At 40.6% G+C, this 27,605-nt stretch overlaps 1 protein-coding gene across 1 annotated transcript in view; it reads right to left on the reverse strand.

The window, feature by feature from the left end:
* Positions 1 to 24,402, reverse strand: part of nr2e1 (nuclear receptor subfamily 2, group E, member 1) — a 35,306-nt gene extending 10,904 nt beyond the window's left edge. Inside the window, exons 1-5 of the mRNA XM_060856482.1 lie at positions 24,378 to 24,402; positions 18,844 to 18,989; positions 17,764 to 17,851; positions 11,981 to 12,207; positions 164 to 310 (exon numbers count right to left, since the gene is read on the reverse strand). Of these exons, the coding sequence (XP_060712465.1) occupies positions 164 to 310; positions 11,981 to 12,207; positions 17,764 to 17,851; positions 18,844 to 18,989; positions 24,378 to 24,402 (633 nt within the window). The remainder of the gene's footprint in view (positions 1 to 163; positions 311 to 11,980; positions 12,208 to 17,763; positions 17,852 to 18,843; positions 18,990 to 24,377) is intronic.
* Between the last annotated feature and the right edge of the window lie 3,203 nt (positions 24,403 to 27,605).

Here is a 27,605-nt window from a genome sequence, read left to right on the forward strand (position 1 = left end):
CCGCGCGGCAGCACCTCCATTGGGAGCTTCATTTCAGTGTTAATTTGCTGAGGCTCCCTTCTCTTTTGATTGTCGCCTTGGCATGTTTCTCTGCTCACCCGGAGCTGTTGGCGGTTTAACCTGAGTGGAAGGGGAGGCTGTGGTGAGAATCGATTCTACTCACCTGATCCGGGAACGGGAGTGTGGAAAACGCGGGTACACTCTTGGCCCATTTGATACTCATGAAGAGAAGTCTGGCAGCAGATTCGCAAACGGATTCGGTCGCTACTTCATACAGGTACATTGGTGTGCCGTTAACCTCGTGAGGGTACTGCCGGGAGAGTTCACAGTGTCATGCACTTGACTGTTCAAAAGAGAATTGACCGAGCAGAACAACATCTTAGCGATGCAGTGGACTCAGCGAAAGGACTGCATCAATATCCATCCGTTTGTTTCTCACGTTTTTGTTACGAAAGTGGAAACTACTAAAACTGCCTGGACACGAACTCTCATCCTGTGCTGACTTACCTATACTGGCTCTTTCCTTAGAGTACCACGACCTTTAAAAGATGTTGGTGCTCCTGGTCTGTTGCTATCATTCTTATGGTTTCCTACATTTCTCAATCTTCTTCTAATTATCTGCAAACTTTGAAATTATGCCTTGTGCAGACAATTCCAATTGGTTAGAGTACACACCGCTAGAAAAAGCAACTGCTCATATTCACTCACTGCTTTACATTCTCTAACCATCTCCCCACCTACTCATACTACAGACTTCCTTTAATCCCTCAGCCTTTTACTACACTCAAAAGTCTACTATCTACTTTAATACTAACGCCATTTCAAAGTTCATATTTTAAAGAGAACTGCGTTTTTAAAATTTTTGTGTTCTTGATGGTGGGCTGAAATGGGAAAAATAATTTTTAAAAATCAAACATTGCTGCACTTTTTGAAAACAAATAACTTGACACTTGTTCTAAGTGCTGTTATGCTGTTCGTGCAGACAATGGGGGGAAAGCTCAGGTACAGGAGGGCTACGGCTGGGGGCTGTGTGCTAATCATGATTTCGATGGCAAAAATCTCAGACTAGTCTGAGAACTAGCGACCAGTTACGAGTTGCAAAGGTTTCCTGCCTGCCAACAATTAGGCGCTGGGTTCCACTTAAACATTTCTGAACGGCATAAGAATGTAAATGTTTGGAGAAGACATTGGATCTCTACAAGGACAGTAGCTGTCTCTTTTCTCTGCAGTAAAGTCACCTTAACCTTGCCATTGCTGTAAGCTGTGGCTATAACCGGTAAACCCGCAATTGCATAAGTATGAATTATCCACCACTATCTTCTGCAAGTAAGCGAAGGTATCTGGAGAAGAAGAATCAAGGAACAGCACATCATTATAAGCCAAAAGAACCATCTCAGGGACTTTGTAAATGGGGACCATTGAATGGTCATCCCATTTCCACAGGCCATTGAAACTGATGCTTTTTTATTTCCTATCTTGTCGTGTGTGGGTGGGGAGGGGGGTGCAGGGGAGGGTGGTGGTTGCTGGCTGGTGGAGTGGGCAAGGGTAGGCATTTGTAAGGAAGTAGAGGTTTAACTAATGGAATTAATATAAGCTGATCATAATTGTTTCTATAGGAACAGGAATAGATCATTCAGTCCCTCGAACTTGCTCCACCATTCAATGAGTTCATTGTTAATTTGTGGCCTAATTCCCTACATTTGTCTTTGGCCTATATCCCTCAATACCTTTGCTTAATACATCATTGTCTATCTCAAAGTTAAAATTCACAAATTATCTACAGTATGAATCCATTAATTTGCTAAAGTCATCCTTATTAAGTATAGAAATCTACTCCATGTTTTCTGTCCACATGGGTCTAAAAGACTGATAAAATTGGGAATTTTGTGTCCTTTCATAAAACCTTCAGTTTTTGCAATGAGTACAGAAACCATGGGGCTTTACTTCCTGATTGGAGTCCCACTGAAGTGATCTAAGTTTGGTACCTCATCTTGGTTTGACTTGAAACAAAGGCAATAAGGATATAGGCGTGGCGCTGGGAAATAAAACAGCTTAGGGAAACACTAAGTACTGTGCTGCACATAAGACATGGCGCTATGATGGCAAAAAAATTCATACAAGTGATAGAGGTTTCTCAGACAGTCTAAGTGAACTTTCAAAACTTAGGTTGAATGAATAAATGGGTAAACTGGACAAAACCTTGCCTGGCAGATGATAATTCAGTGATAATTGAGGTCTGACATAACAGTTGGAAGCAATACAAGAGAGACCAAGTATTCTGGGAGTGAAACATCAGAATTGTATGATACACATTTATGGTCAAAACAGGTTGAGCATGAAGAGAGAATGAAGAAAATAGAAATGGCAGATGAAGATGAAGAAAAATATAAGGATAAGGAGATAGAATTGAAAGAACTGAAATGAAAAAACCTAGTTAAAACCACATTAGAAAGTGAAAACAAGAGGATATGATTATTAGCTTAAAATGGAGTCTTTGACACAGAAGACATTGAATGCTGATACAAGTCTTGATGCAAAGAACTTGAGTCATAATTTGAAGTCCAATAAGGAAAAATCAAAGTTTGCACAGGCCAATTTTAAGGAAAAGAATGTGGTGCCATTCTTTATTTTATCTGAGAAAATAGCAAAAAAAAACAAACGATTTTAGCATTGGGGACTGGATGCTGCTCGTGCAGACTCAGTTGTCAAGTAGAGCACAGAACATTTATGCTTCACTGTCAGAGGAGGTTTATAACACTATAAAGACAACATATTGGCTGCCTATAAGTAAGTGTCTGAGGCAATAGATTAATGTTCCAGAATTTAAGGAAGCCTAGGAAAACCTATATTAAATTCAAAAGGGTTAAGCAAAATAATTTAAAATAAGCATTAGAAGTCAAAATCATGTAAGGAGCTCTTAGACAGATTGTTGTACTAGAGGAATTCAAAAACTCATTACTTTCCATAATAAGAATGCATGTTGCAGACAAAAGGTTTGCAATTGCTAAACAAGCAGCAATAATGGCTGACCATTATGAACTAATTCATAAGGCAAAACTATTTTTCTGTCAACCTCTAAAATGTGGAAGGGATAGAGAATAGGAAAGTGAAAGGAAAACAAGTAACCAAGATAAAGAATACATAGCTGGAAATGCCCCAAGGTCTCCTCCTCATATCAGAAGACGAGGTATTGAGAGTGGAGGTGCAAATTGGAAACTAAGGTGTTTCCTTTGTGACACCTTCATTCAAAATGCCAGAGATTGCAAGGGAAGCCCCTGTGAATTAATGGAGTTTATAAAAGTAAATTTTAAAAGGAAGTGCAAAGGGAAAAATATCACAGATCTGATTGTAGCTTTGACTACAGCTAAAAGATTGAGGTTAACACTGCTGTGAGTGCAGAAGTACACAGGGTAGATGAGAGGTATGAAGAGATTTTGACTGAATGAAAGCATGTTTTCTTCAAAGAAACATCCAAGCCCATTAATAATGCTAAGGAATACTGGCTACTGAAAATATTTGCTGGAGAAGGAATTAAGTTTTCCTTCCAGACAATTCAGTGGAATCCAATGTGCTAATGCATGGGTAAAGTGGAGAGTATACCCAATTCCATTGTACAAAATCATATTGGAGTTTAACTTGATAATAAGAGTTGTATTAATGGGGTAGCTAAGAACATAAGTTGATTTTCTTCTGGGGAATAATAAAACAGAAGTGAAAGTTATAGATTCATCTATAGTCATAGAAAAGAGAGGCTTAAGAGATAGGATAGTTTCAAGTACAGAGATAAAAACAAAATACTATGGATACTGGAAATTTGAAACAAACCAGAAATGCTGGAGACACTCAGCAGTGCTGGCACCATCTGTGGAAAGAGAAACAGAGTTAACATTTTGAGTCTGGTATGACTCTTCCTTAGAACTGAGGTTGCAAGAACAGGTTATGGTATTTCATAGTAACCACAGCAATGGCTAAACAAAGTTCATCACCAGACGACACAATAATACTACCATCCATTAGAGTCACTGAAACTCTATTTAAGAATAAGGGTGGCTTGGTGCTTCTTCGTTAATTGAAACTCAGGAAGTAGATTCAGATTTACATAAGTTAGCATAGACAGTTCATACTGAAGCTAAGGCTGAAGTTCCAAAGTGCTATTATATTACAGATGTAGTTCTGATGAGGAAATGGAGACATCCTCACAGATCTATGGAAGAAGAATGGATGGCTGTTCTTTCAGTGTGCTGCCCAATGAGGTATAACAATAAACACAACATCCACTATTTATCCTCATTAATCCTTTCCAATACAGTAAAGAACTCAATTATGTTAATTAAGGATAATATACCTTTAACGAATCAATGCTGACTTTCATCCATTAACCATTTTTTCCAAGTACTGGTCAATGTCATCCCTGATTTTAAAAGTATGTTTAACCTGATGTAAGTCTGATTGGTCCAGCATTTACAGGGCTAACCCTCGCTTTTGACCATTATGGTAATATTTGTCATTCTCAGTTTTCTGGCACCTGCTAATATCACGGATGATGCACAACTTGTGATCTGAACCCCAACCTTCTATTGTCACCCTTTTCAGTCATTTCTTCTGTATCTTTTCTACTTTGATGACTGCCAACATTTTTGAATATCCCCTTTACCCACCCACCTGGATACATTTACGAGATGTGCAAGGGATTGGTTAGCTCAGTTGGCTAAATGGCTGCTCTGAAATGCAGGGTAATGCACAATTTCAATTCCTGCGCTGACTGAGGTAACTCTGAAAGGATGTCCTTCTCAGCCTTTCCTTTTACTTAAGGTGTGGTGAGCCTCAGGTTAAACCACCGCTAGTCATCTTTCTATCTTTAATGACTGAGCAGCCCTATGTCCTGGCAAGGCAATAGCCAATTTACTTATGATCAAGCAGATTCAGCATGGCTTCATGAAGAGAATATTATGCCTGACAAATTAGGTAGAATTCTTTGAGGAGGTATGAAGCAGGATAGATTAAGGAGATGCAGTTGATATAATGCAATTAGATTTTCAGAAAGCCTTTGATAAGGTATCACACATTAAACTGCTTGATAAGGGCCATAGTATTGAAAGTAGTATGGATAGTGGATTGTCTAACTACTAAAAGATAGCAAATTGGGATAAGGGGATTCGTTTTCAGACTAGCAACCTATAAATATTGGTGCCAGAGGGATCAGTGCTGGGATCACAATTACTTACATTTATAATAGATGACTTGGATGAAGAAAGTTAATGCATGATACCTAGGTTTTAGGCCATTATCTAAGGAAAGATGTACTGGCATTGGAGGCAGTCCAAAGAAGGTTGGCTATGCTGATACCAAATATGGAGGGACTGTCTTATGAGGAGAGGTTGAGTAGATTGAACCTGTAGTCATTAAAATATAGAAGAGTGAGAGGAAACCTTATTGAAACATGCAAGAATCTTAGAGGACTTGACAAGTTAGAGGCAGAAGGATTGTTTCCCCTTATGGGAGAGGGTAGCATCAAAGGGCATCATCTCAAAATAATGGGCCACACATCTTAAAACAGAGATTAGGAGGATTGTGAATCTGTGGAATTCTTTCCCACAGAGGCCTTTGATGTTGTGACATTAAATATATTCAAGGCTGAACATTGACAGATCTTCACTCAGTAAGGCAATCAAGGATTATGAGGAAAAGGCAGGAACATGGAGCTGAGGATTAGCAGATCAGACATGATGTCATTGAATGGTGGAGCAGACTCAATGGGCTGATTGGCCTACTTCTGCCTCGTGGTCCTGTTGGTTTGTATAAGGATCATAACAAGATAAAGAGGAGAAACTTTTAAAAATTGGTAGTCATTTAAAAATAAATATAACATGACCCAAAGGCATCCTAGGTTACTAAGGGAAGCAAAAGTGGAAATTGAATAAAGGCGCTAAGCACAATCTTTCAATTTTACTTAGAAATGGGAAAAATACCAAAGGGTGGAGGAATGAAGTGTTTCATTTCACTTGATAAACTGGAGAGGCGGAGACTATTCTCGTTGGAACAGAGAAGTTTCCCCCGGGATATTGACGGATACGATGGGCCAAAGGGTCTTTTTAATGCTGTAGATCTTTAAAGATGTACTCAATATCATGAATAACATTGATAGAGTACTGTTTCCTTTTCTTCCAATGGCAGAAATATTGATAACCAAACACGGGTTTACATATTTGTAGGTAAATAACAAAAGCATTATGAAAACAAAATACCCAGGCTGCACCGTATTGATCTAGGAAGCAGTGCTGGAGGGTGGATTCAATAGAACTTTCAGAAGGACTTGGAAACTGTTGGAAAAAGTTTGTTTTAACAGGGCTAGCGCAAAAAAGAGAGATAAGTGTGACTAATTGAACAGTTCTAAAAAAGAGATTGGTGGATTGAATGACCTTGAATGTGTATCATTCCACGATTCTATGGTTCCAAGATGCCATGTATTCAACTAGTACTGCAGCGCTGTACTCTGCCGCCACAAGAAAATTCCTTTCTTAATCCCGTCCTTCCTCCGATCTCTTACCGCTTACACTTTTTATAAAAGAAAACATTGAGATACTCTTTTATGCTAGTTTCTACTCTGCCAATCTTATTGACGTTTTCATTTTTTTAAAAGGCTAGATTAGATTCCCTACAGGATGGAAACAGGCCCTTCGGCCCAGCAAGTCCATACCGACCCTCCGAAGAACAATCCACCCAGACGCATATTCATCCCTGACAAAGGGCAATTTAGCATGACCAGTTTACCTAACCTGCGCATCGTTGGATTGTGGGTGGAAACCCACGCAGACACGGGGAGAATTGTAAACTCCACGGAGTCATTTACCCAAGGCAGGGATCGAACCTGGGTCCCTAGCGCTATGTGGCAGCAGTGCTAACCACTGAGCCTCCGTGCTGCCCATGCACTTTCTGTATTAAATTGTGTTTTTTTAATGAATTATGAAATGCACATTTGTTGTAAGCCTCAAACACAAGTTGTTAGCCTGATTGTCAAGAGGGCAACTGGATGCAAATTTGGAGCGTGAAGCCGGAGCCAAAACCAAGCGGTCCATTAGCTTCAATCAAGAGGAACCCAAGAGGGCTGCCAAACCAACCCGCCTTGCAGTATTGACAGAGCCGAACGCCATGCATGCCTTAGCCAAGTGACAAGTCCCGAAATATGAAATATTTCATTCTGAAATACTTAATTGAGCCTTATCCCCACTGCACAGTTTCCAGCGCACATTGCAAACCCCGCCTTTGAGCCAGGTTCAACGATGGGCCGTTGCTGGGTTGCTATGCAATGCGTGTCTTATCGGAGATGCTGGGGTTTATTTTTTCGGAGGCAAGAAAGCCCCTAGGCTCGGGAGTGTTTCGGGAGCCTTGAAATCCGGATTTGGTATGTGGCGTGGGTCACAGGTTTCTGAGGGGAGCCTGCATTCCCTGAGCTGAAATCCATCATCTGCTGTCCCTACCGTTCGGAACCAGCCACCCTCCGACACGCACAACATGGACACAACCAGCAAAGTTCATGTTTATATATATATAGCTGCGTCGCAAACTATTTGAAATAAATCGATACAAGTGCTTTGCAAACAGACAACAACCTGAGCTTAATTTTGTTTTGCTAATTATATATTTGCATAACTTCTTCTAAAACTGTACAAAAGCGGTTTGAGTCTGAGAAAAGGAGTTTTGTTATCACTATGTCCCCGGATTGTTGGATTTAAAGTGGTTTATAGTTTTTGGCCCCGCTGACTAGGATCATTTTCACTTGATGGGATCGGGTTGCACTGAAGTCAATCAGCATTTTACTGTAGTCAGGTACATTGTGCTCGAGTCAATGGGAGATGGTTGGCAGCACAACGTCACAAAGGGAAAAGAAAACTGCCGCGCTTCCATATTCCGATGACGGATTAGTTAACTGATAATCTTTTCACATGGGGTTAGCGTGGGTTCACCCTCCAGCTAAAGCAAGCAACAAAAGACATTTACTGGTATAAACTATTGCCATCGTCCTTATATTACAACAAACGTCTAGCAATATCAGTTTGCCAGATGCACTCGATGTGTAGGTATGGAAAAGAAAAGACATGCACTTATATAGCGCCTTTCAAGAACTCAAGACCTCTCAAAGCGCTCTACAGCCAACAAGTGCTGGTTAAAGTGTTGTCACTTGTGAAACGCAGCAACTGGCACGGCAAGATGCCACGAACCGCAAAATGTAACTGACCAGAAAATATCTTCGAGTCATGCTGCTTGAGGGGTGATTATTGGCCAGGACAGTGGGATTAGGTCCCACGCTTTTCTTCAGAATAACATGGGATCTTTTATATCCACCTGAAAGGGCTAACAGAGCCTCACATTAACATTACATCTGACAGTGTGGCATGAGCTCAATACTGCACTGGAGCATCAACAGAAATTAGAATCCCTGAGATATAGCCTGGCTAAGATGGGCACACCCAGTCGGTCTCATCCTGCTCATGGAAAGTCTCACTTCCATTGCATGTTACCCTTGAAGGGTAAGAAGGTCTAGAAAGGGCCACTGTCTATTTTTTTCTGTCAGAGCTCATCCCAACCAGTCCTGTAACATTAGATTCTGTGCTGATCCTAGGGATGTACTACAAGGCAAGCATCAACTACTTCTGCAGGAGCAGTGTGCCACAAGGATCGGTGCTGGCACCACTGTTTTTCATTATTTATATAAATGAGTTGGATGTGAACATAGGAGGTATGGTTGGCAAGTTTGTAGATCACACCAAAATTAGAGGTGTAATGGATAGCAAAGAAGATTTCTTCAGAGTACAACAGGAACTTGATGGGATGGCCAAAAGGCCTGGAAGTGGCAGATGGAGAGTAATTTAGATAAATGTGAGGGGATGCATCATGGAAAGGCAAGTCAGGGCAAGACTTTTACACTTAATGGGAAGATCCTGGGGAGCATTGCTAAATGAAGAGACTTTTGAGTACAGGGGCATAATTCCTTGAAAGTCGAGTTGCAGGTAGATAGGATAGTGAAGGTGTGCTTATCTTTATTGATCAGTGCATTGAGTATAGGAGTTTGGAGGTGGTGTTGCATCTGTGTATTAGTTGTATCGGTCACTTTTGGAATACTGTGTGCAATTCTGATCTTCCTATTTTAGGAAGGATGTTGTGAAAGGGTTCAGAAAAGATGTTGCCAGGGCAGGACATTTTGAGCTATAAGGAGAGGCTGAATACGTGAGGCTATTTTCTCTGGAGTTGAAGGCTGAAGGGGTACCTTATAGGGGTTTATAAAATTGTGAGGGGCATGGATAAGGTAAATAGACAAAGTCTTTGCCCCAGCATGGAGAGTTAAAACTAGAGGGTATAAGGTGAAAGGGGAAAGATATAAAAGGGATCTAAGGGGCAACATTTTCACACAGAGGGTCTTGCATGCATGGAATGAGCTGCCAGAGGAAGTGGTGGAGGCTGGTACAATTATAACATTTAAAAGGCACTTGGATGGGTTTATGAGTAGGAAGGGTTTAGAGTGATAGGGGCCAAATGCTGGTTAATGGCACAAAATTTATTTAGGATATCTGGTTGGCATAGATGAGTTGGACCAAAGGGTTTGTCTCTGTGTTGTACACCATTATGACTCCATCAGTCTATGACTATCATTTACATCTGTCTGAAATATGCTGTTCTTCCAGTACAAAGAGCTGTCCACAGCCAAATACTACAACTGGTATATCTCAAGGTTCAGGATTATGTGCTGAAGGATGTACTAAAGTTTGGACAACAGCCACAAAGATTCGATAGTGAAATGTTGGTACCTAAGATTTTTCAGCCACATGCAACAAAGGATTGGGAACTGTATGGACCCCCCTCAGATGTATGCTTGACATATTATGTATGCAGTAAATATCATGGGTCTTACAAGATTGGTGGACACAACAGAGTGAAATATGGGATAGTTACATTTTATTGTGATATTTAAAATGAAATGGTTTTGGAATTTTTTTCAACAAATTTTATGTATAAGGCATATTTTTGGTTAAAAAAGCCTATGTTTGTGTTCAAGTTTTCTGGATTGGGACTTTGAACCCATGAACTTCTGACATAGTACCAGCCATTATGCCATGGGTATGAGTATATATGAATATATATTATGTGACTATGGGTAAGAGTTCTGTTATATATGTGCAAATCTGACAGCAACTTTGTGGTTAAATGCTAAAAGCTGAAAGTTGCTATCTGATATAGGTAAACTTCAGCAAACAACGTCAAAATTACATTCTTACTGTCAGTCTCCCCACTCAAATGTTGTGAATTATATAGCCCTCATTGTACTTGCTTGATACATATGAACTGAACAGTATTCATAGTTAGGCTTCTCCACTCCAGACATTTTGATAATTCAACAAATTTCAATTAATGCCAATACTAACAATCATTGAGCACAAAAAAACCTTCCAGACACCAAGAAGTCCCATTCCTTCAGCTTTTGATTTTTGGATTATTTTAACTTTTCTTTTGTAGCCCTGCTTTCCTTTTTTATTTTATACCTGGTCTTACATCTGTTTTGATATTCAATTTGACCTTGCTGGTTGAGAACCCATAGCTTTCATTAACAAATTTTCAATCTGATTTGTTAAGAAAATTCACAAGTATTTGCTGGGTTCAGACAGGTGTCAGGAGCTCTGTAGAAAGCTCTCTTCATTAGTAGAGACTACTGTGTAATATTAATGGAAATTAAGAAGGCAGTGACAAATCTAATATATAGTGGTTGCCACTGGTTTACCATCAGTGGTAAAGTATGGGTTGTATATGCATGCTCATGTGTATGTGTTTGTAACTACTGCAGTTTATATGTACACTCAATGTGTATACATAACTGCATAGCTTTATGCGTGCATGTTTCTGTGTACATGTGTATCTCTATGGGTATCTACATCAATCAATGCGTTTATCTGTATTGACTTTTGTATAAAATCATGAGGGTATAGAAAGGTAGATGTTAAAGGTCATTTCCCTAGGGCTGTGAGTTCAAACCTAGGAGGCATATTTTTAAGGAGAGAGGAGAAAGATTTAAAAGGGGCCAAGGGGCAACTTTTTCACGTAGAGGGTGGTTCATGTGTGGAATGAACTACCAAGACTAAGTGGAAGATGCAGGTACAAGTGCAGCATTTAAAAAAAAAACATTTGGACAGGTACATGAATAGGAAAAAGTTTAGAGGAAGCTCAACCAAAATGTCAACTGATGTTTCTCCACAGATGCTGCCAGACCTGCTGAGCTTCTCCAGCAATATTTAATTTTGTTTTTGCTTTTCAGCTATCTGCAGTTCTTTTGATTTAGGTTTTGAAGCATATGGGCCAAATGCAAGCAGATGGGACTAGTTTAGTTTGGGAAACTTGGTCAATATTGACAAGTTGGACTGAAGTGTCTATTTCCATGCTGTATGACTCTATGACTCTAAGTATCACATGTTCTGGGTGATGAGATATGTCTATGGGTCTCAAGTGCATATATAAAGGATTTATGCTTTTTTTTTTAAAGCCCATGAATGCAAATATTGTATGTACCCATGAGGTGTGTTTCTACATATGCGTATATAGTAGGTAAGTTTAGAATGTGTGTTTTGTCTATACAGTATATATGTTAGTATTGTTAATGTTTGTTAATTACATATCAACCTCACTACTCACTGCAAATTAAGTCAAAGCAGAACATAAACTTTAGTCATGTATAGGTAGAACAAATGACTCAGTTCTGAATCTGTTACTATTTAAGACAAATCTACATTCCCTTTTAAACTAACACAATTGTTGGCTAAACCACTGAAGAACTATTCTGTATGGGCATTACCACATGGCTTGCCTCAAAACATCTGGTTGCATTGACTGATGGATGTACAAATGACAAACTGCACCAATTTCTTTGCTTGATCATTGATTTGTTTTGTTGTAATTGGAAAGCAGCTGCTGTTTAAAGGTGGAAATGATCAATTACCTTTGGAGTTGGTTGTGGTAAACCGACCAACGCCTGGCGATCAGACCCCGTAGTGAGATCAATGTTGTGAGTTTCTAACTGTGTGACAGCAGTGAAGAAAGCTGGTCCAGGTAAAGCAGTTGTTGGATAAGGATTAACACCTCCATTTACTTCCTTGTGCCCCCGAAAATACAGGGCTACCTGTTTTCTTATTGTTGATGTCCTAGGTCCCCTTTCATGTTGCACAGCTATGAGGAAAACACATAAAAAGATGGCATTGGAAGAGGCAAATAAAGCATAGTAGATGCATTTTAATTTTCTGATCTATTCACTCATTCTCTGGTTATTTTTATTGCAGAAAGGTAATGGAATTTAAGAATAACAAATCTCTTTTGTCAGATCTCATAGTGCATATCTCAAGTTAAAGAAGAAGGGAAACATTTATGGGCACCTGCTGTCTTCATGATTGAACAGGGCTGGAAGGAAACTCTATAATAATTATATTTAAAACAGTGACATATCTAACCTAGGTAATTACAGTTATATCAACCAAAGGTAAATAAGAAGTGAGATTAATCCAGAAGTGTACCCAAGTATAGAATGAGAAATGATTAAAGAGGCAATTCAGTCCATCTTGCCTGTTCCAGAATTTAAAAATGAATAAAACAAATCACAATCTATTCATAAAACTAAGCCACAAGTCATAGTTCACTTATTGAGGCTATTATAAATAGCTGTCAGTGTTGGTCTGTGGTGGCATGCTTGTCTGTAGGTTAAAACAGTATGGGTTCAAGACCCACCTCATGGCTGATGCAGTAATTATGGCTTGCAAAAGAACTGTTTATTGTAGTGATACTAAATTGAAATCTTCCCTCCATGCTACATTTTCTATGGCACTATTTGAAGAAGAGTATAGGAAGTCTAGAATGAACTTGCATTTTTACAGTGCCTCTCCGTTCATGCCAACTGAAAATGTTTCACGGCCAATCAAGTACATTCTGAGGAACAGTCCTTGCTGTAAACTGGCCAAACAATTTGCCTACAGTGAACTTCCATATACAGCAATAATGTACATAATCAGGTCTGAAGGTGACATTTCCTGTTTTCTGGTCAACATCTACCACTCAACCAACAAAATTTAAAAGAGATTATCTGATTATCACATTGATGTTCATGGAATCTTTCTGTGCACTATTTGCTATGCTATTACAAAAGTATTTAGTTGGCTTTAAAACTCTTTCAGGAAGACCAAAGCTATGAAAGGCACTATATAAATGAAAGTTCCTTCTTTAAAGTAAATTGCAAACCCTCCTTGCAAGATTGAAAAATCATTCACTTTGTTGTGAGCAGACATTAAGTTGAATGGCCCCCTATTCTCAGGGCTTTGGAAGAATAAGCATTGATCTGAATGAAATATAAAACTCTTCTAGGGCTTGGGAAGGTAATGTTAAGAGGCTGCTTCCTCTGGGTGGAGAGTCTAAAATTAACATCCTTAGTCTTGGAATAAGGGGTCAGCCATTTAGTATTGAATTACAGAGTAGTTCACTCAGCTGTAATTTTTTTTACAATTCTCTATCCCCCAAATAGCTGTCAAGACTCAGTCAATCTGTCTATTTAAGACTGTGATGAATCAATTTTGGGAACCCAGGATATCAAGGTATATGGGAGTAGGGAGGGGAAGTGAAGTTGATATAAATATTGAGCCATAATCTTATTGAATTATGAATTAAGGGAACCAATAGTCTACCCAGACTCCTGTTTATGATATTCTGTTCACCAGTAGACCCTCAACCAAGTTCCAGCTCAAAAGTTTGAATTGAACCAAAAAGGAGGATTATAAGATGGAAAAAAGATACTAGATGAAATCATGTATAACAAGCAGGAATCTCTTATGACTCCTGTCTCAGACACAAGGGAGATACCCGTGGAATATCAGTTGAGTTAGTTCTTTGGCCTCTGTTAATTTTTATCTGCATAAATATGCTGTAGATCCAGACACTAAGTGTGACTGAATTAAATTAGCAAATGACAGTAAAATAATGAAGACTGCAGCAATGTAGCATCCAGCTGATGAATAACAGATAAACTTCAATCAATTGCTCATTTGTGTGCTAAAATTGAGAATGGTTAAAAAATGTCAATTGAATGAAAAGTGAGCAATTAAAGTAGAATTATTACATGAGATTTTAAATGAACCTGTGAGTAACAATAAACTGGTCACTTTCAATCTTAGGTCAATGTAATTACACAGGTAAATGTTTGCATCTGCAGCTGGCAGAGTGGAATTACATACATACAATGATCATAATACAGTTCTATCGACAGTTTTGCTCAGCACGAATTAAAAAGTATATACCTCCTTTGCAAAGGATGCCACTAACTACAGCTGGAACGATTAATGAAGAAAGCTTCGTGAAGCTTAAGTTTTTTCTAGTTTATTTGTAAACTTGGTAGTTCACAGCAAAATTAACTTTAATTAACTTTGAAAATGGATGAGAGTTTCGAAATGCTTTATCATCGGGGCAAATTTGCCCACTTTCACGGTTGTGCTGAGGACAAGGAAATGCTCTTGGTTAATGAGTGCACGTCAGAACGATGGCTTTACCATGTTAACGTAGTTAGTATAAATCAGGCTGGATTTTTAAAATTTCGAAATAAAGAATATTGATGCGAGTTAATTTTATCTTTTTAACGTAACCTTCTCCAGCCGTTCACCCCGAGTAGTTGGGTCAAATTGTGACCCATGGAGATGTTGCTACGGCAGAACTAAAAGTGGGTTTGTACTATAAAATCACAAACTTTGTAAGAGTGAGGAACCCATTCGGGCCGTGGGGTTTGTGCTGGTTGTATTGAGCATATTATTCGATCATAATTCCACTTGTTTAAATTTTCGGCACTAGCTAGGAAATCCTTGTTATTGTTGGGCTGTGTGACCATCTAGGTAAAAACAATGACTGCAGATGCTGGAAACCAGATTCTGGATTAGTGGTGCTGGAAGAGCACAGCAGTTCAGGCAGCATCCAAGGAACAGCGAAATCGACGTTTCGGGCAAAAGCCCTTCATCAGGGATTCTCACACACACTCTCTCTCTCCCTCTCCCTCTCTCACACACACTCTCTCCCTCCCTCTCTCACGCGCACACACACACACTCTCTCCCTCTCTCACACACTCTCTCCCTCCCCCTCTCTCTCTCTCACACACACACTCTCTCTCTCCCTTTCTCTCACACACTCTCTCCCCTCTCTCTCACACACACAGTCTCCCTCTCTCTGAGGAGTCCTGCCAGCCTTGTGACCAAACAAAACCAGGTAACAAAAATAAGTTAGACTGGACACACAAGTGTCGCAGTATTGAAGGCAGGATTTTGTTGTAGTATTAAACGTTTAAAATTGGAGGTGAAATCTAATCATTGTTTATGGATATGGGAAGCTCTCCACTGCCCTTTGCAGAGTTCAAATCTATGGTTCAGTTTATCTGTGTGCGCGTATCATGGCACTTCAGTTTTACAATTCTCTACAACTGCAGTTACAAACTCAACTTACAGTGGTTTTAGAAAACATTCCGGGCGGCGGAAGGAGGGGTGTGCAATACTAGTGAGGCCATCATTGGATTTAAATGTTAAACCGCGTGCATTGGTAGTTCATATTAGGGCTAGGTGAATGAACATCCCGTCAGTACCAGACACAGACGAAGTATCTCTCTGTCATACCGAAATTGTTCAACCTCCTAAAACGTTATACAGTCAGTTTTATCGGCTGGCCGGGACATCTAATTGTCTTAATCATAAAACTAAAACACCAATAGATTGACACTCAACCGGACTTTAATTTGAGATATATTTTTCCAACTAAATCGTGTCAACCAACTTCATTTGATGTCAACTGATACAATGCAGACAATTTGCAAATAAACAGTCAGCAATTTCAGACTGAAGTTTGAATACTGAACTGTTCAGCTCACCCCCACCTTCCCCAGGGCAGCTAAGGATGGACAATAAATACTGGCCTAGCCAATGATACCCGCATCTCCTGAATGAATAAAAACAAAATCAGTATGAGTCAGGGTGAGACTGATCATCGGTTTTCTCTACAATTGTGACAACGGAAGTATTACAGATTTAAATATATTCATAATTGTGTGTATGCAATTCCTCAACAGTGACAGGATGGGATGTTTAAGGAACCAGGTCTCAGAGGGCAGGTGTTCATGAGAGGGAGGGTCTTACCGAGCGAGACGCATAGAGAAAAACAGATGAAGAGTAGATTAGATTACATTACATTACATTACTTACAGTGTGGAAACAGGCCCTTCGGCCCAACAAGTCCACACCGACCCGCCGAAGCGCAAACCACCCATACCCCTACATTTACCCCTTACCTAACACTGCAGGCAATTTAGCATGGCCAATTCACCTGACCCGCACATCTTTGGACTGTGGGAGGAAACCGGAGCACCCGGAGGAAACCCACGCAGACACAGGGAGAACGTGCAAACTCCACACAGTGGTAAGACGGTAGACTTAAAAAGCAAAGCAGCTTCTTGTGGTTCCGTGCTGATGTACATACGTCTGAACTTGGAAAATTCTGAGTTCAAATCCAACCTGCCCTGGAGAATGCCATAGTTTATCCAAATGGTTGATTAAAATAATGATGACAGAAAGCTGTAAAGGTCTGACGCGAAATCCACATTAACTTCGGTTTAGCCTCCAAACCGAGTTTAAACCATTACATCTACTTCCCAATAGTTTAGTCTTCTGCCTAACTGCAACGTTGTCGAGACAGCACATGAGTTGGAGGATAATGGTATAATACAATAAGAACTGATACGGTTTTTAATATATATATAATTCCAAACAATTGCACACCTTTAGAGGACACCTGCATTGTGCAGGGGAATAAATTGGCCCTTTTAAAAATTACACCAGTCTTGCAAGAACAGGTAGAAACTCGGAGGAATGACACTGCAGCCTGGAGCCAATAGGAAAAACCTTAACTTAAGTGTGCAATTCTCCGTTAGGAGATTTAGCTTTCACAAGAACTGTCATGAAACCGAGATACCGCAATAGAAAACACAGATCTCGTTGCTAGTGTGTGTCTGCGTGTTTGACAGGAATGACTCGAATCTTAATAGTCCCTTTTAAGTTATCCCAAATTTCAGTCAGGCATGAACTGCAATCACAATTATAGGGAACAGGGCAGTTAATTTATACAAAACAAGGTCCCTCAACCAGCAATGAAACAAATGCCCCGAACATCTTTCCCAGAGTTTGGGCCGTGTGTAAGGAATTTTCTATTTACACTTTCCATGAGGTAATTATCTTCAGCGAGAAGTTGGAAACTGCAATTATTAAAAATGTGCTTGGGTCTTAAGCGTTCCGTGGGCATTTAGGAATGAGCAATAAAAGCTGGTTTAGACAGCAATCCCACGTCCCAAGAATGATTTTTTAAAAATCGAACAATGATATTTTTCCTATTTTGAGCAAAAAGAAAACTAAGGGAGACCGAGTCAATGACAGTAGCTTTGGGACGGGAGCCCTGGCGGTATTTTGTGATGTGCTCCATCGTTGAGTCTCTAATGTTCTAATTTAAAGGTGTTTTTTTATTCTGAAGAATCTGGGGAAAATAGTTTTTTTTAGAAGTTTATGAATTGTTTGGATATGAGACATATCTGGCGAGGAGTCCGGTGTTTTTTTTTCAAAGGGAGGATTGGTTACTGTTTAATTTTACACAAAACACACTTCCAACACAGTCAGACAGGTGGGGCTGGTGCAGTGAAGATGGGAATCTGACATGAGAAATGTTACCGTCTTTGTTCATGTTCACTTCAAGACACTTTTTCAGCCGGCAAGCTCTGCACTGGTTTCGGTGTGTCTTGTCTACGGGACAGCCCCCCTTTAAAAAGATAACGAATAACAAAGTAATCATCCACAAAATATTTCACAGAGACCAAATTTATTTCATTTCAATCACTAAATCGTCTTAAATCACATGTTTAGATTCATTATTTAGATATAGATATTTGGCGAGTTACAAACTAACATTACAACTTCAGGGTACTGTTTAAACGCCTGATTTTAGCAAAGCATATGTATGTTCCATACATTCACTTTGCTATATATACCCCATGGCTCTATATATATGTATATAGCCTGAAACTAACCAGCAACAAACTGCTTGTGATCCCGTTGAAACATTACCAGCTACATAAACGAGATATTATATTCAACACATTATGGGAACAACTGATAGTTGTCTGGGCTGGCCACAATAAAGTGCAACCCTGGTCAAAGGTAAATGAGCCCCAACCAAAGTTGATTAAACTTTTGAGATTCTGGAAGTGCGGTTCCAATTCAGAGAAGTGAAGATTGATCCTTTCCCCACTGGCCAGCCCAGACGTTTTCCATGAAGGCCAGGAAAGACCGCAAGGGCTCCCAGCCCGTCTCTAGCAGCCAATAACAAGCAGGGGCTCCGTCCCGTCTTCTTCCAACAGAAGAAATCACTTTTTTTTAGAAATTGAAATAATTTAGGACAACTTGTTCCTGGCCATAAGCCCCGAATCATTCTCATTCTAAATTCCAGTGTATAGACATCTCAGTAATACCCGGGTGAGATGTAACTGGGAAACTGCGCGATCTACATGAAAATATAGAAGAATTTATCTTTTGGAAAAGTATGTTGTTTTGCTTATTAAAGTGGTTTAAATAATTTCATTAGAAAGCACCTCCAACCCCCGCCCTCACAACCCTCTCTCGCCCAGAAGGTGAAGACAGGCAAAGCGCATTTTCTTTTTAAAAAATGGATTATTTCCAATGTTGAATTGCACCCAAACGCACGGTGTGCACAGCGAGTCTGGGTAGTCTGCGCCCCCAGCGTTTGCTCATTACCTGGTTGCCTGACTTGCAGACGTAGGTTCTGTTCCGACGAATACTACGCTTGAAAAACCCCGAGCAGCCGTCACAAGCATAAACTCCATAATGTTTCCCAGAACTGCGGTCCCCGCACACCTTGCACGGAATATCCAAAATGCGACCTTGGAAAACAAAAGCCATGTTGATCGGTTCAAGTAGCGGTCCGGGACAGTTAAAGCAAGACAGTCAGTGACCCAGTTTCACACGGTGCAGTGAATGTTTAGAATTGAAGATCAAATCTCGCTAAAGCTTGGACGAAAGTTTGACAAACCCAGAGGCGGGTACTCTGTGGGTGGAATATCGGCGTTTTTTCGGATGTCTCTGATTAAATTGTAGTGTGAATTTCGGATTTCTGCAGCCGCAGGCTGTGCGTTCACGAGGAGAGATGTTAGATTCAAGGAAGTCAGAGGGACCCACAACGGAGTGTCACAGATTTAACCGAAATAAAAGACACCAGATGTACTTTATCAGCTAAAACTTACATCCTGTCATTGTGAATCCATCAAAATCATTTTCTACTCGATAGGTCCGGACTAGTAAGCACAAGGAAGTAATTCCAGCCACATTACATGTGACATTAGTGATCAATCAGGATTAATTAGTATCAAACCGGGAGATTTGCAGCAAGGAGATGCCTATATTGTATGTGAAACTGATTGTATAAACATATCTGCAAGAGACTGCAACCAACATTAAACTAGAAGCAGATTCCAGTCACCACTGGAACTGATAACACCTGAAGAGACCTTTCAGAATAAAAAGCAAATGTGACGGGATCTAGCCACTTTCTCACCAAACAAACCCCATTCTGTGGCAGGGGAGAATCCCGTTTGAATTTGACAGCCGTTCCTTGTGCTCACCCAATCAGCTTCGGATCTTCAAAAACAAGTTCGCCCCCAGAGCTGAGAGGTTTTCCGGCTAACTCGTATTTGAAGAAGCAGAAACAAACCTCTCCTTCTTTCTAAGATGTGAAATATTATAGTAAAAGTCGAAGACGTTCTGAAGGACCGATGAAATGGGAGGGTAAACCACGTGTCTGTTTTAGAAATGGTTCAATACTCTCTCGCATGTGTTCCTTCGCTGAACATCATTCGCCCCTCGTCACTTCAACTTGTCAACGTGTTTCTTAATTATGAATTGGGAAACACAGTCAACGATGTGAAAGGTGACCATACACTTAAAACCGAAAGAGCAACGAACGTTGGAAATCAGAAACAAAAACAGAAGTTACTGAAAAAAAAACTCAGCAGATCTGGCAGCTTCTGTGCAGTGAAATCAAAGTTAACCAGGGAACGGTCACCAGATCCGAAACTTTAACTTTGATTTGTCTTCACAGAAGCTACCAAACCCGCTAGGTTTTCTCCCCCCAGCAACTTCTGTTTTTGTGACTATGCAACCCTTAGGCGGTGGGTGAAGGGTTTTAGCGTCTAATTCCATAAGTGACTGTGCGGGACAGAGGGTTCCAAAGTCAAGTGGGCAAAAATAAGCCTGGCTTTGCCTCATCATGAGAACAAACTTGGCTATATGTTTGTCAGGAAAAGAATTGATCTAAAATACGAGAGAGGAACGATGGGTGCAAAACGTATCCCTTGTAGCTGGAATAAACTTGTGCTCTGGGTTAATATTTGCACAGTCTGTCGCTTTACCTGAGTTCGTATTGAAAGCTATTGCGAAGCCTGTCCTCAGTAACGTTTGGAAAGCCTCACTACCCGGGCTGACCGCAGCACCGTGATGCGCATCATTGGACATTGAGGTGTTTATCACACCTTTCCGAGCTGCTGCTGCTGAGCGCTGAACGACTTGTGTGAAATTCTAAGCCGCAGGTAGCGTTCGACGGGAATGTAAAGGCTGGGACTTTGAGAGACTGGATTTGCACAGACAGCGGGAATTACAACAATGTCTGGGATGGCCAAACTCCGAGACGGGAGATTGGGGAGAAAGTGTTCAGTCAACGATTTCCCATTGAACTCGTTGACTGCTCCCAATGAGGACAAGCTGTCATGACTTTTTTTTTCAAATGAGTCCCGACAGCTGCTTTATACAAGAGCTGAAGAAAAACAGGACTATAGTGAAGGGGGTTGAGGGGGTGGATTAAAACTTTTTCCAAGGATGGGGATTCAAAAGTAGCACAATGAACCAGGGCAGGAAAAGTATAGAACACCAAGTCTCGCTTAAACAGCTATTCTGCTGGAGTTCTGGATAAACGTCAGTGTCTAATGGAAATGAAATAATTTGGTGGATGTATAATTGTGGTGAGCATGTTCCCACCTGCCCATTGATTTGCCAGTGACCCGTCAAAAACGGTAGCATGGGAATTCGGAAATGCCAGAATGCATCCAGGGAAAACCAATCGATATATATATATATTTAGGGAAACGGGTCCAATCGTGTGGTGTCGATTTCACGTCAGATTGGCAAGGCCAGGCCACACAACGTCGAAATAAAAATAAAACTGATACCTTAATTTATTCACTTTGTTGCTCCTTTGTTCGTAACTTCACCAAGTTGTTCATAAAAAGACCTCGTCTTTAAATATATGTCAATAGGGAGGGTGAGTGCTATAACCTGCAAAAGGTCGGAGGTATTCTATGATCGCAGCTGTGTACTACTTGCCAACAATGCTGGGAAGGTCAGGTGGAATTGTTATTAAAACAATTAAGCAATTTCAAAGCGTTTGAATGGTTACTTGCTATTCCATTTCTCTTCTGTGAAATAAGAAAGAAAAACTGCATGTCTGTCAGACAGATAAACTATTAAAAACATATTAAGAATTCTTGTGACTGAACCGCCTCTCCTATGACTTAAAGCGAAGAGACATATTTATTAATATCCTTCTTTCAAAGCTGTCTGCTACTATGTAGCTGCATAAGATGGCTTTCAATTCCGTTCCAACCCATAGTCAGTGTTTGCAGCTTCCAAACCTTTCTCGTTTCTGAACTTCTCAGTTATAATTTCATAGGTGCAGGTTTTAGGGACATGACTTAACCACTTCCAGGCAAATACTGTGACTTTGAAAGTGAGAGGAACCTTTACTCTTTTTCTCCAACAGGATTGTTAACAAAGCAACTGTCTAATCAGTCGATCGACTGCTTTAGTCTTGACGTGTGTAAAATCAGAAAAAAGAAACACGATTTCATCCACTAGGAAACATGCCTTTAACTTCTGTCAGTAGGGGGTCATTTGACACTTATTGTGTGTAATTATTACTTAAAAGTATATGGCATATTCTATTACTGTAATTACCCTCAACGTTATAAACCGTTGAAAGAAGTTATCTTTGATTCAAGGGAAGTGATTGTTGGGGGACGAGTCGGTTTCTATTGCCACCCATGCAGCGGTCTTGTTTGTGCTTCACATAAACTAACAGGCAGAGTTAGAGAGAGAGAGAAAGAAAATAAACTTTATGTTTCCACAGCCCATCCAACAACAAAAAAACAAATCCAGCGCTGGGCATGCGTAAGGCTACTTTGCAAATAATGTAGAGGAAGGAAAAGGAACACTGAAAATCATTCTATAAAATCCTGAGAATGAAAATCTCTGCTCATAAAAAGGCCCTTAATTTATATTACACAACCATTCTGGACTCCACATAGCAATACAATTTCTCAATACACCGCCTGGCAAGAGTGCGCTCTTCTGTTGGATTGTCCTGTTCTGAAGTTAAACATTTCAAATTGCTTATCTCTTTATGAACTCATGTTTGTTGAAATAAAATCAATTTGCCTTTTTTACTGGCCGCTTGCTTCTCCTAGTAGCCGCGCTTGGAAGATTACCTTGCTCCAACAGTAGAATTATCTACATCAAACTTGGGGAATTCAGGATGCTAAGATCATTTCTTTAGCTGCTCGTTTTACAATTGTTTCCCATACAAAACTGATCAACCTATCGCTGTCTCTTACCAAAGCACTAATCTATATTTTATCTTCATTTACACTCCCCCTTTTAAAAAAAATCTCGATGTGTTCTTTATGATAGTAAACATTAAGTCTGTTTCGAAAAGCAAAGACGCATCTTCTGTATCTTTGACAATTAAAAGTGCATTCACTTCCCTCTCAGTCTCAATGCTGATGTAAATTTCTAACCGCGCCTTTTATAAGCTAGTTGCTTCGGAGTATCTTTCATTAATATCAATCACTCCACTCTTTACGGCTTTGACTTTTTTTGAGATCGTGCGCAGATTTACAGAGGATTAAATACTTTGTTCGATGAGATATTCGCTGCACTTCTTAATGAATTCCTTACTAATGCCTCGAATGATTTTATGTGACTGCTTGATTGATTTCACCCAGATGGATTTAAACTTTCATCTGGAGGCCATTTGACTGCGATTTGTTTGTGAGCGCGTAGTTTTAAAGTCTACATTTATCCTCTTAACATCCTTCAGTCCCAACAAGATATTTACAATTAAGGAGAGTGTGAAATTTGTTGTTTAGCCACTTCAACAATATTAACACGCAGCTGTGGCCTGCAAAGTTTGAAGTAAGCGGGAAGGAAAAACACACTAAATAAAGGAGAATCAATACAGTACAATGATAGAATCTCCTAATCTAATCGCTAGTGAGAATGAACAGCCTCGGTGTGAGAAGTGAGCTATCACTAAACACAGCTTTATTACCACGGGAAAGGTGTGTGTGTTATCCTAAATTACATGCGTGCAACATGGTAATCCTTGAGATAACCCACACACCTGAAAAATTGGAGTCGATATACTGATAATTGCGAAAATACAATATACCTGAAAAAACCTAGAATCATGGAGCTAAGGTAAAACGAGAGATTGCTGATTCTTTCCTGAAATGGCGAAAACACACTTTGTCCATGTGTCCCAAAAGTAACAGAGGCCAATTACCGATTGCTGATCGAAGCTTCTTTCAGTTTTCAGATCAGGGGTCTCCCAATATAACTTTTTCTTGCGTGGGGATAAGGAAGGAATCCACCAGAACACTCCACTATCCTTAAAAAGGTGTCACCACAGACTTGAAAGAGAAGCAAAACTGTTCTGTCCCAGCAGTCGGATTGCGAATCCGGCTAACTAGGGTGTGAAAACTTCCCGTGAAATAAGATCGGTTTGCGTTTCGCTGTGAATAGGCTTTTTTTTTAAAAAAAAGAAAACCCACATCACCTTAGCAGCTATAAAAACTTGGAACTTGTTCCCAGGATACCAAGTAAGACCTGAGGTACTTGGACAAACCGCACTGTATCTCACTGAACTCCGAGCTGCGGCTCGCTCTGGTCTGGGTTCAGACAGTCGAGGGGTCAATTATCTTACTCCGTGGCCCGGCAAAAAGAATCCCCCGCAACCTGAACTCAGATCGCTGAATCCAGTGACAATCATTACAACGAAAATTGCTGCCTTTCTAATGCACAGGCTGAGATGAAAGTATCAAAAATTAAGTTCTAGCACGCACCCACTTCCCTCGAACCAGCATTTTAAACCTAAAGAGTTGGGATGCATCTCCCGCCCAGGGGTGAAGTCATGGAACAAATTCATATTTATACACATCACCCACTTGTTGATCCGGCAGGCTTGCTCATTCTTGAGGTGTTGGATCTGAGGATGGTCGGGGTAATGTTTAGTGTAGAGCGGGCACTCTCATGAGGCGGTCCAGCAGTGCGAGGGAGCGCGAAGGGAATCCGGTTCCAGTCCTTCCGTCGATCAGCCCCGGCCGCTCTTGGCTTACAACAAGCGGAACGAGAACTCCTAATAACATCAGGCGCCTTTGCACCAGTCAGTCTTCAGCCCGTGACGTCCATAAGTGGTCAGCTCTCACCGGCTCTCTCTTGGGAAGGAGGAAGGGTCTGATCGCCGAACTCACCGAGTCCATCCGTCATGCAGCAAGCCTGTGGAAGTTCCGAGCGTCACAGCTGTCAGCGGGTTTCAGAGCGAGAGAGAAAGAGAGAGAAAGAGTCCTGACTTTCAATTTGACCGGACAGAGAAGAAGTTGCAAGCGGCAGCTTCCGGTAACGTGAAGCAAATGATGATGATTTTTGTTTTGGACACGGGTGGGATGTGCAATGACTGTGACCTCCCGGATCTGGTTTTGGAAGGCAAGGCTTTCACACAAACAGGAAATTTGAGGAAATCAGCGCGGGTTAACAAACACCTCTCTTGCCCAGTCTCCAGCGTGCATCTCGCTGCTTTTCCTTTGGCCACATTAGCCTCTTACGTCAGTCCCCTTCAGCCTTTAAGATGCCAATTGCATTTCTGAGCCTTGGCTAGGCTTTAAAGTTACAACGAAGGGGGTTTTTTTTGCACCGAAAGGTAGTTGGGTTGGGGGCGTGGGGTGGTTGGGAGGGGAAGCTGTGATTTTGTCATCTGATCCAAACAGAGAGAGAGATAGAGGCAGAGATTCTCCGCAATAAAATGTTTCTGTTTTGAAACAGATTCACTGGCCATGGGGAGAAAACAGGGACAGGCACATGCGCACCGTCCTCAATCGCAAAACGGGCAGCGTTCTTTCATTTCAATAAAGTGTCTTTAAAAACGACAGCTCTTAGCCTTAGCTCACAAAGCCGGTGAGTAGAAAACAACATATTCCTGTGTAAGATTGTTTAAGTCTGTTAGTTACAGAAAACTTTCCTGTTAAATGTGGCATTCCTCTCCTGCGATATTAACGTTTAAAATTACTGAGGAGGTTCCCTAATGTGGAGCCCGATTGACAAATTGCAGTAAGTCAACAGAAGCATTAAGTTCTTGAATACCTTGCCGGGCGCTGCAAAATGCAGAAAGCCAACCCTTTGTGGTCATCACCACGCGCTAATATTTAAAATCACTTTTTTTGTTTTGCTTCCTGAGGTAACAATAATCTATTAATCGGTTAAATGTAACAAGGAGACTTCTGTAAGTTATCAACTGCCGATCTCAACTGATGCAAAACCTGCTCGAGAGCTTCCCCAGCTCTGTATGTTGAACCTAAAGTCGCTTTTATTGGTGATAACTGGTGAAGCAAGAGGTTGTTAACCTCACGGATGGAGTTGTGAGGATTGATACTTTTCCCGAGCTATCACTCGGTTGTGATTAAAGGCTCAGTGTATTGTTCTTGTTCGCTTTTGGGAAGGGGTTGGCCCAGGGCGCCGCAAATCTGACTAAAGTTTCTGCACCTTTAATCTGCTACAGTTACTAACGACATAACGAGCAGGGATTCGCGGGTTTTTTTTTCTCTCTCTGACTGAAGTGGATTGCGCTGTGACATCGGTCACGGTGGACTGATGGACTTGGCTTTAGCTGCAAATCCTCTTGTCCGAATCTATCTGCGAGTTTGACTGTGATGCCCTCTAGGCGATCTCGGTTATCTAACTTGTTCGATCTATTACCAGCATGAAATCTCTTTGGAGCAAAGCAGTGGCAGCCAGTTCCGCCCACTCGCCTCCATCCACCATCACCAGTCACATGACCTGTGAAAATCCCACATTAGAAAGATAGTTTAATGCCATTTTGAAACCTTGAGTACAGATCAATGAGGTTAAGGCAACATTACATTCAACTGAAATCCAGGGCCTCAATATATGCCACCACTCCAATGCTTTACATTGGATTGGATTCAGAGCACACGAATGAAAAGTACACACATCTATAAAACGTGGCAAGTGCAGATTTTCTTTTTAAAATGGAATTTTGCCAAGCATCACTTGGGGAATCTGGAACAATTTTAAAGTGACACTACTGTAGTCATTCTGAGGCTATTCATTGTAATTATATAATTTATTCGAAACTTTACTTGATAACTCACTTTTTCATTGGAGTTCAGAATACTCAGCATTACTTAATGAGATGCTTGTTGTCTGTACAACGTTGGGGAATGGTAATGTTCGCCCGGTGAATGCGCTCGACCAATAGTGTAGCAAAGTAGAAATAAATGAGTTAACTTCAAAACTTTCCAACTCGTACAAACGATCAAGGTGAATGGTGGAAGGAATCCGAAAGTTTTTTTTAATTGAACGATAAGGACGTTCAAAGTTGTTTGAATTGTGTTATATCTTTGAACATTTAAAATAGTTGTTCTTATTCCGAATAAGGGCAGGCAGAGACAGGGAGGACCCGCAGTCTATATACTGGGAGTTCTTGAGCAGTTTGCTGATAGAGCCTAAAAGTATTGCAGCACTATATTATGGATACGCTTAACACCTCTTGTTGTAAATTAATAAATTCAAATGGAACATTTCAGAAAGAAAATGCAATTGGCGATAATTTCATTGACAAAGCGGAATATCAATTCAGATCATCAGAAAGAGCTGGGTTGTTACACTATAATCTATTCTAATAATTATTTCAGAAACCCGGTATGAATTTGACGCATTCTATGAGTCTTGACCAAACCTAAGCGATTTCACTGCCTCTAGGTGATTAAAAAAACAGGCTTACCTGTAATGCTGATCATGAGTTTAGTGTGAAGTATTCTTCCCACAGTCTCTCCCAAGCCACTTCCTCGCTAGCTCACATCCAGTGAGGCCTCGAGCACCTTGACAGGCATAACAAGATGTCGCAATCTGGAGAGGCTGTTGCCCACTCACTCGGGATCCTGCATTCATCCCTTCCGTCACAAAATGAGATAAATCTTGGGGGAAAGAGCAAGAAATCCTGGTTATAATATTGCAAACGAAAATGTATTAGCTCGTCGAAATACGACCTCCTGAAATACTTTAAACTTTAAACTCAATCCAGAACCCTTGGGCAGCAATTTCAGATCAACCTCAATGCCGCCTCTTTGGAAGAAAACGTCACTTTTGTATTGTAACCG

Source organism: Hemiscyllium ocellatum, chromosome 3 (assembly GCF_020745735.1).
Source record: "Hemiscyllium ocellatum isolate sHemOce1 chromosome 3, sHemOce1.pat.X.cur, whole genome shotgun sequence".
Lineage (NCBI taxonomy): Eukaryota > Metazoa > Chordata > Chondrichthyes > Orectolobiformes > Hemiscylliidae > Hemiscyllium > Hemiscyllium ocellatum.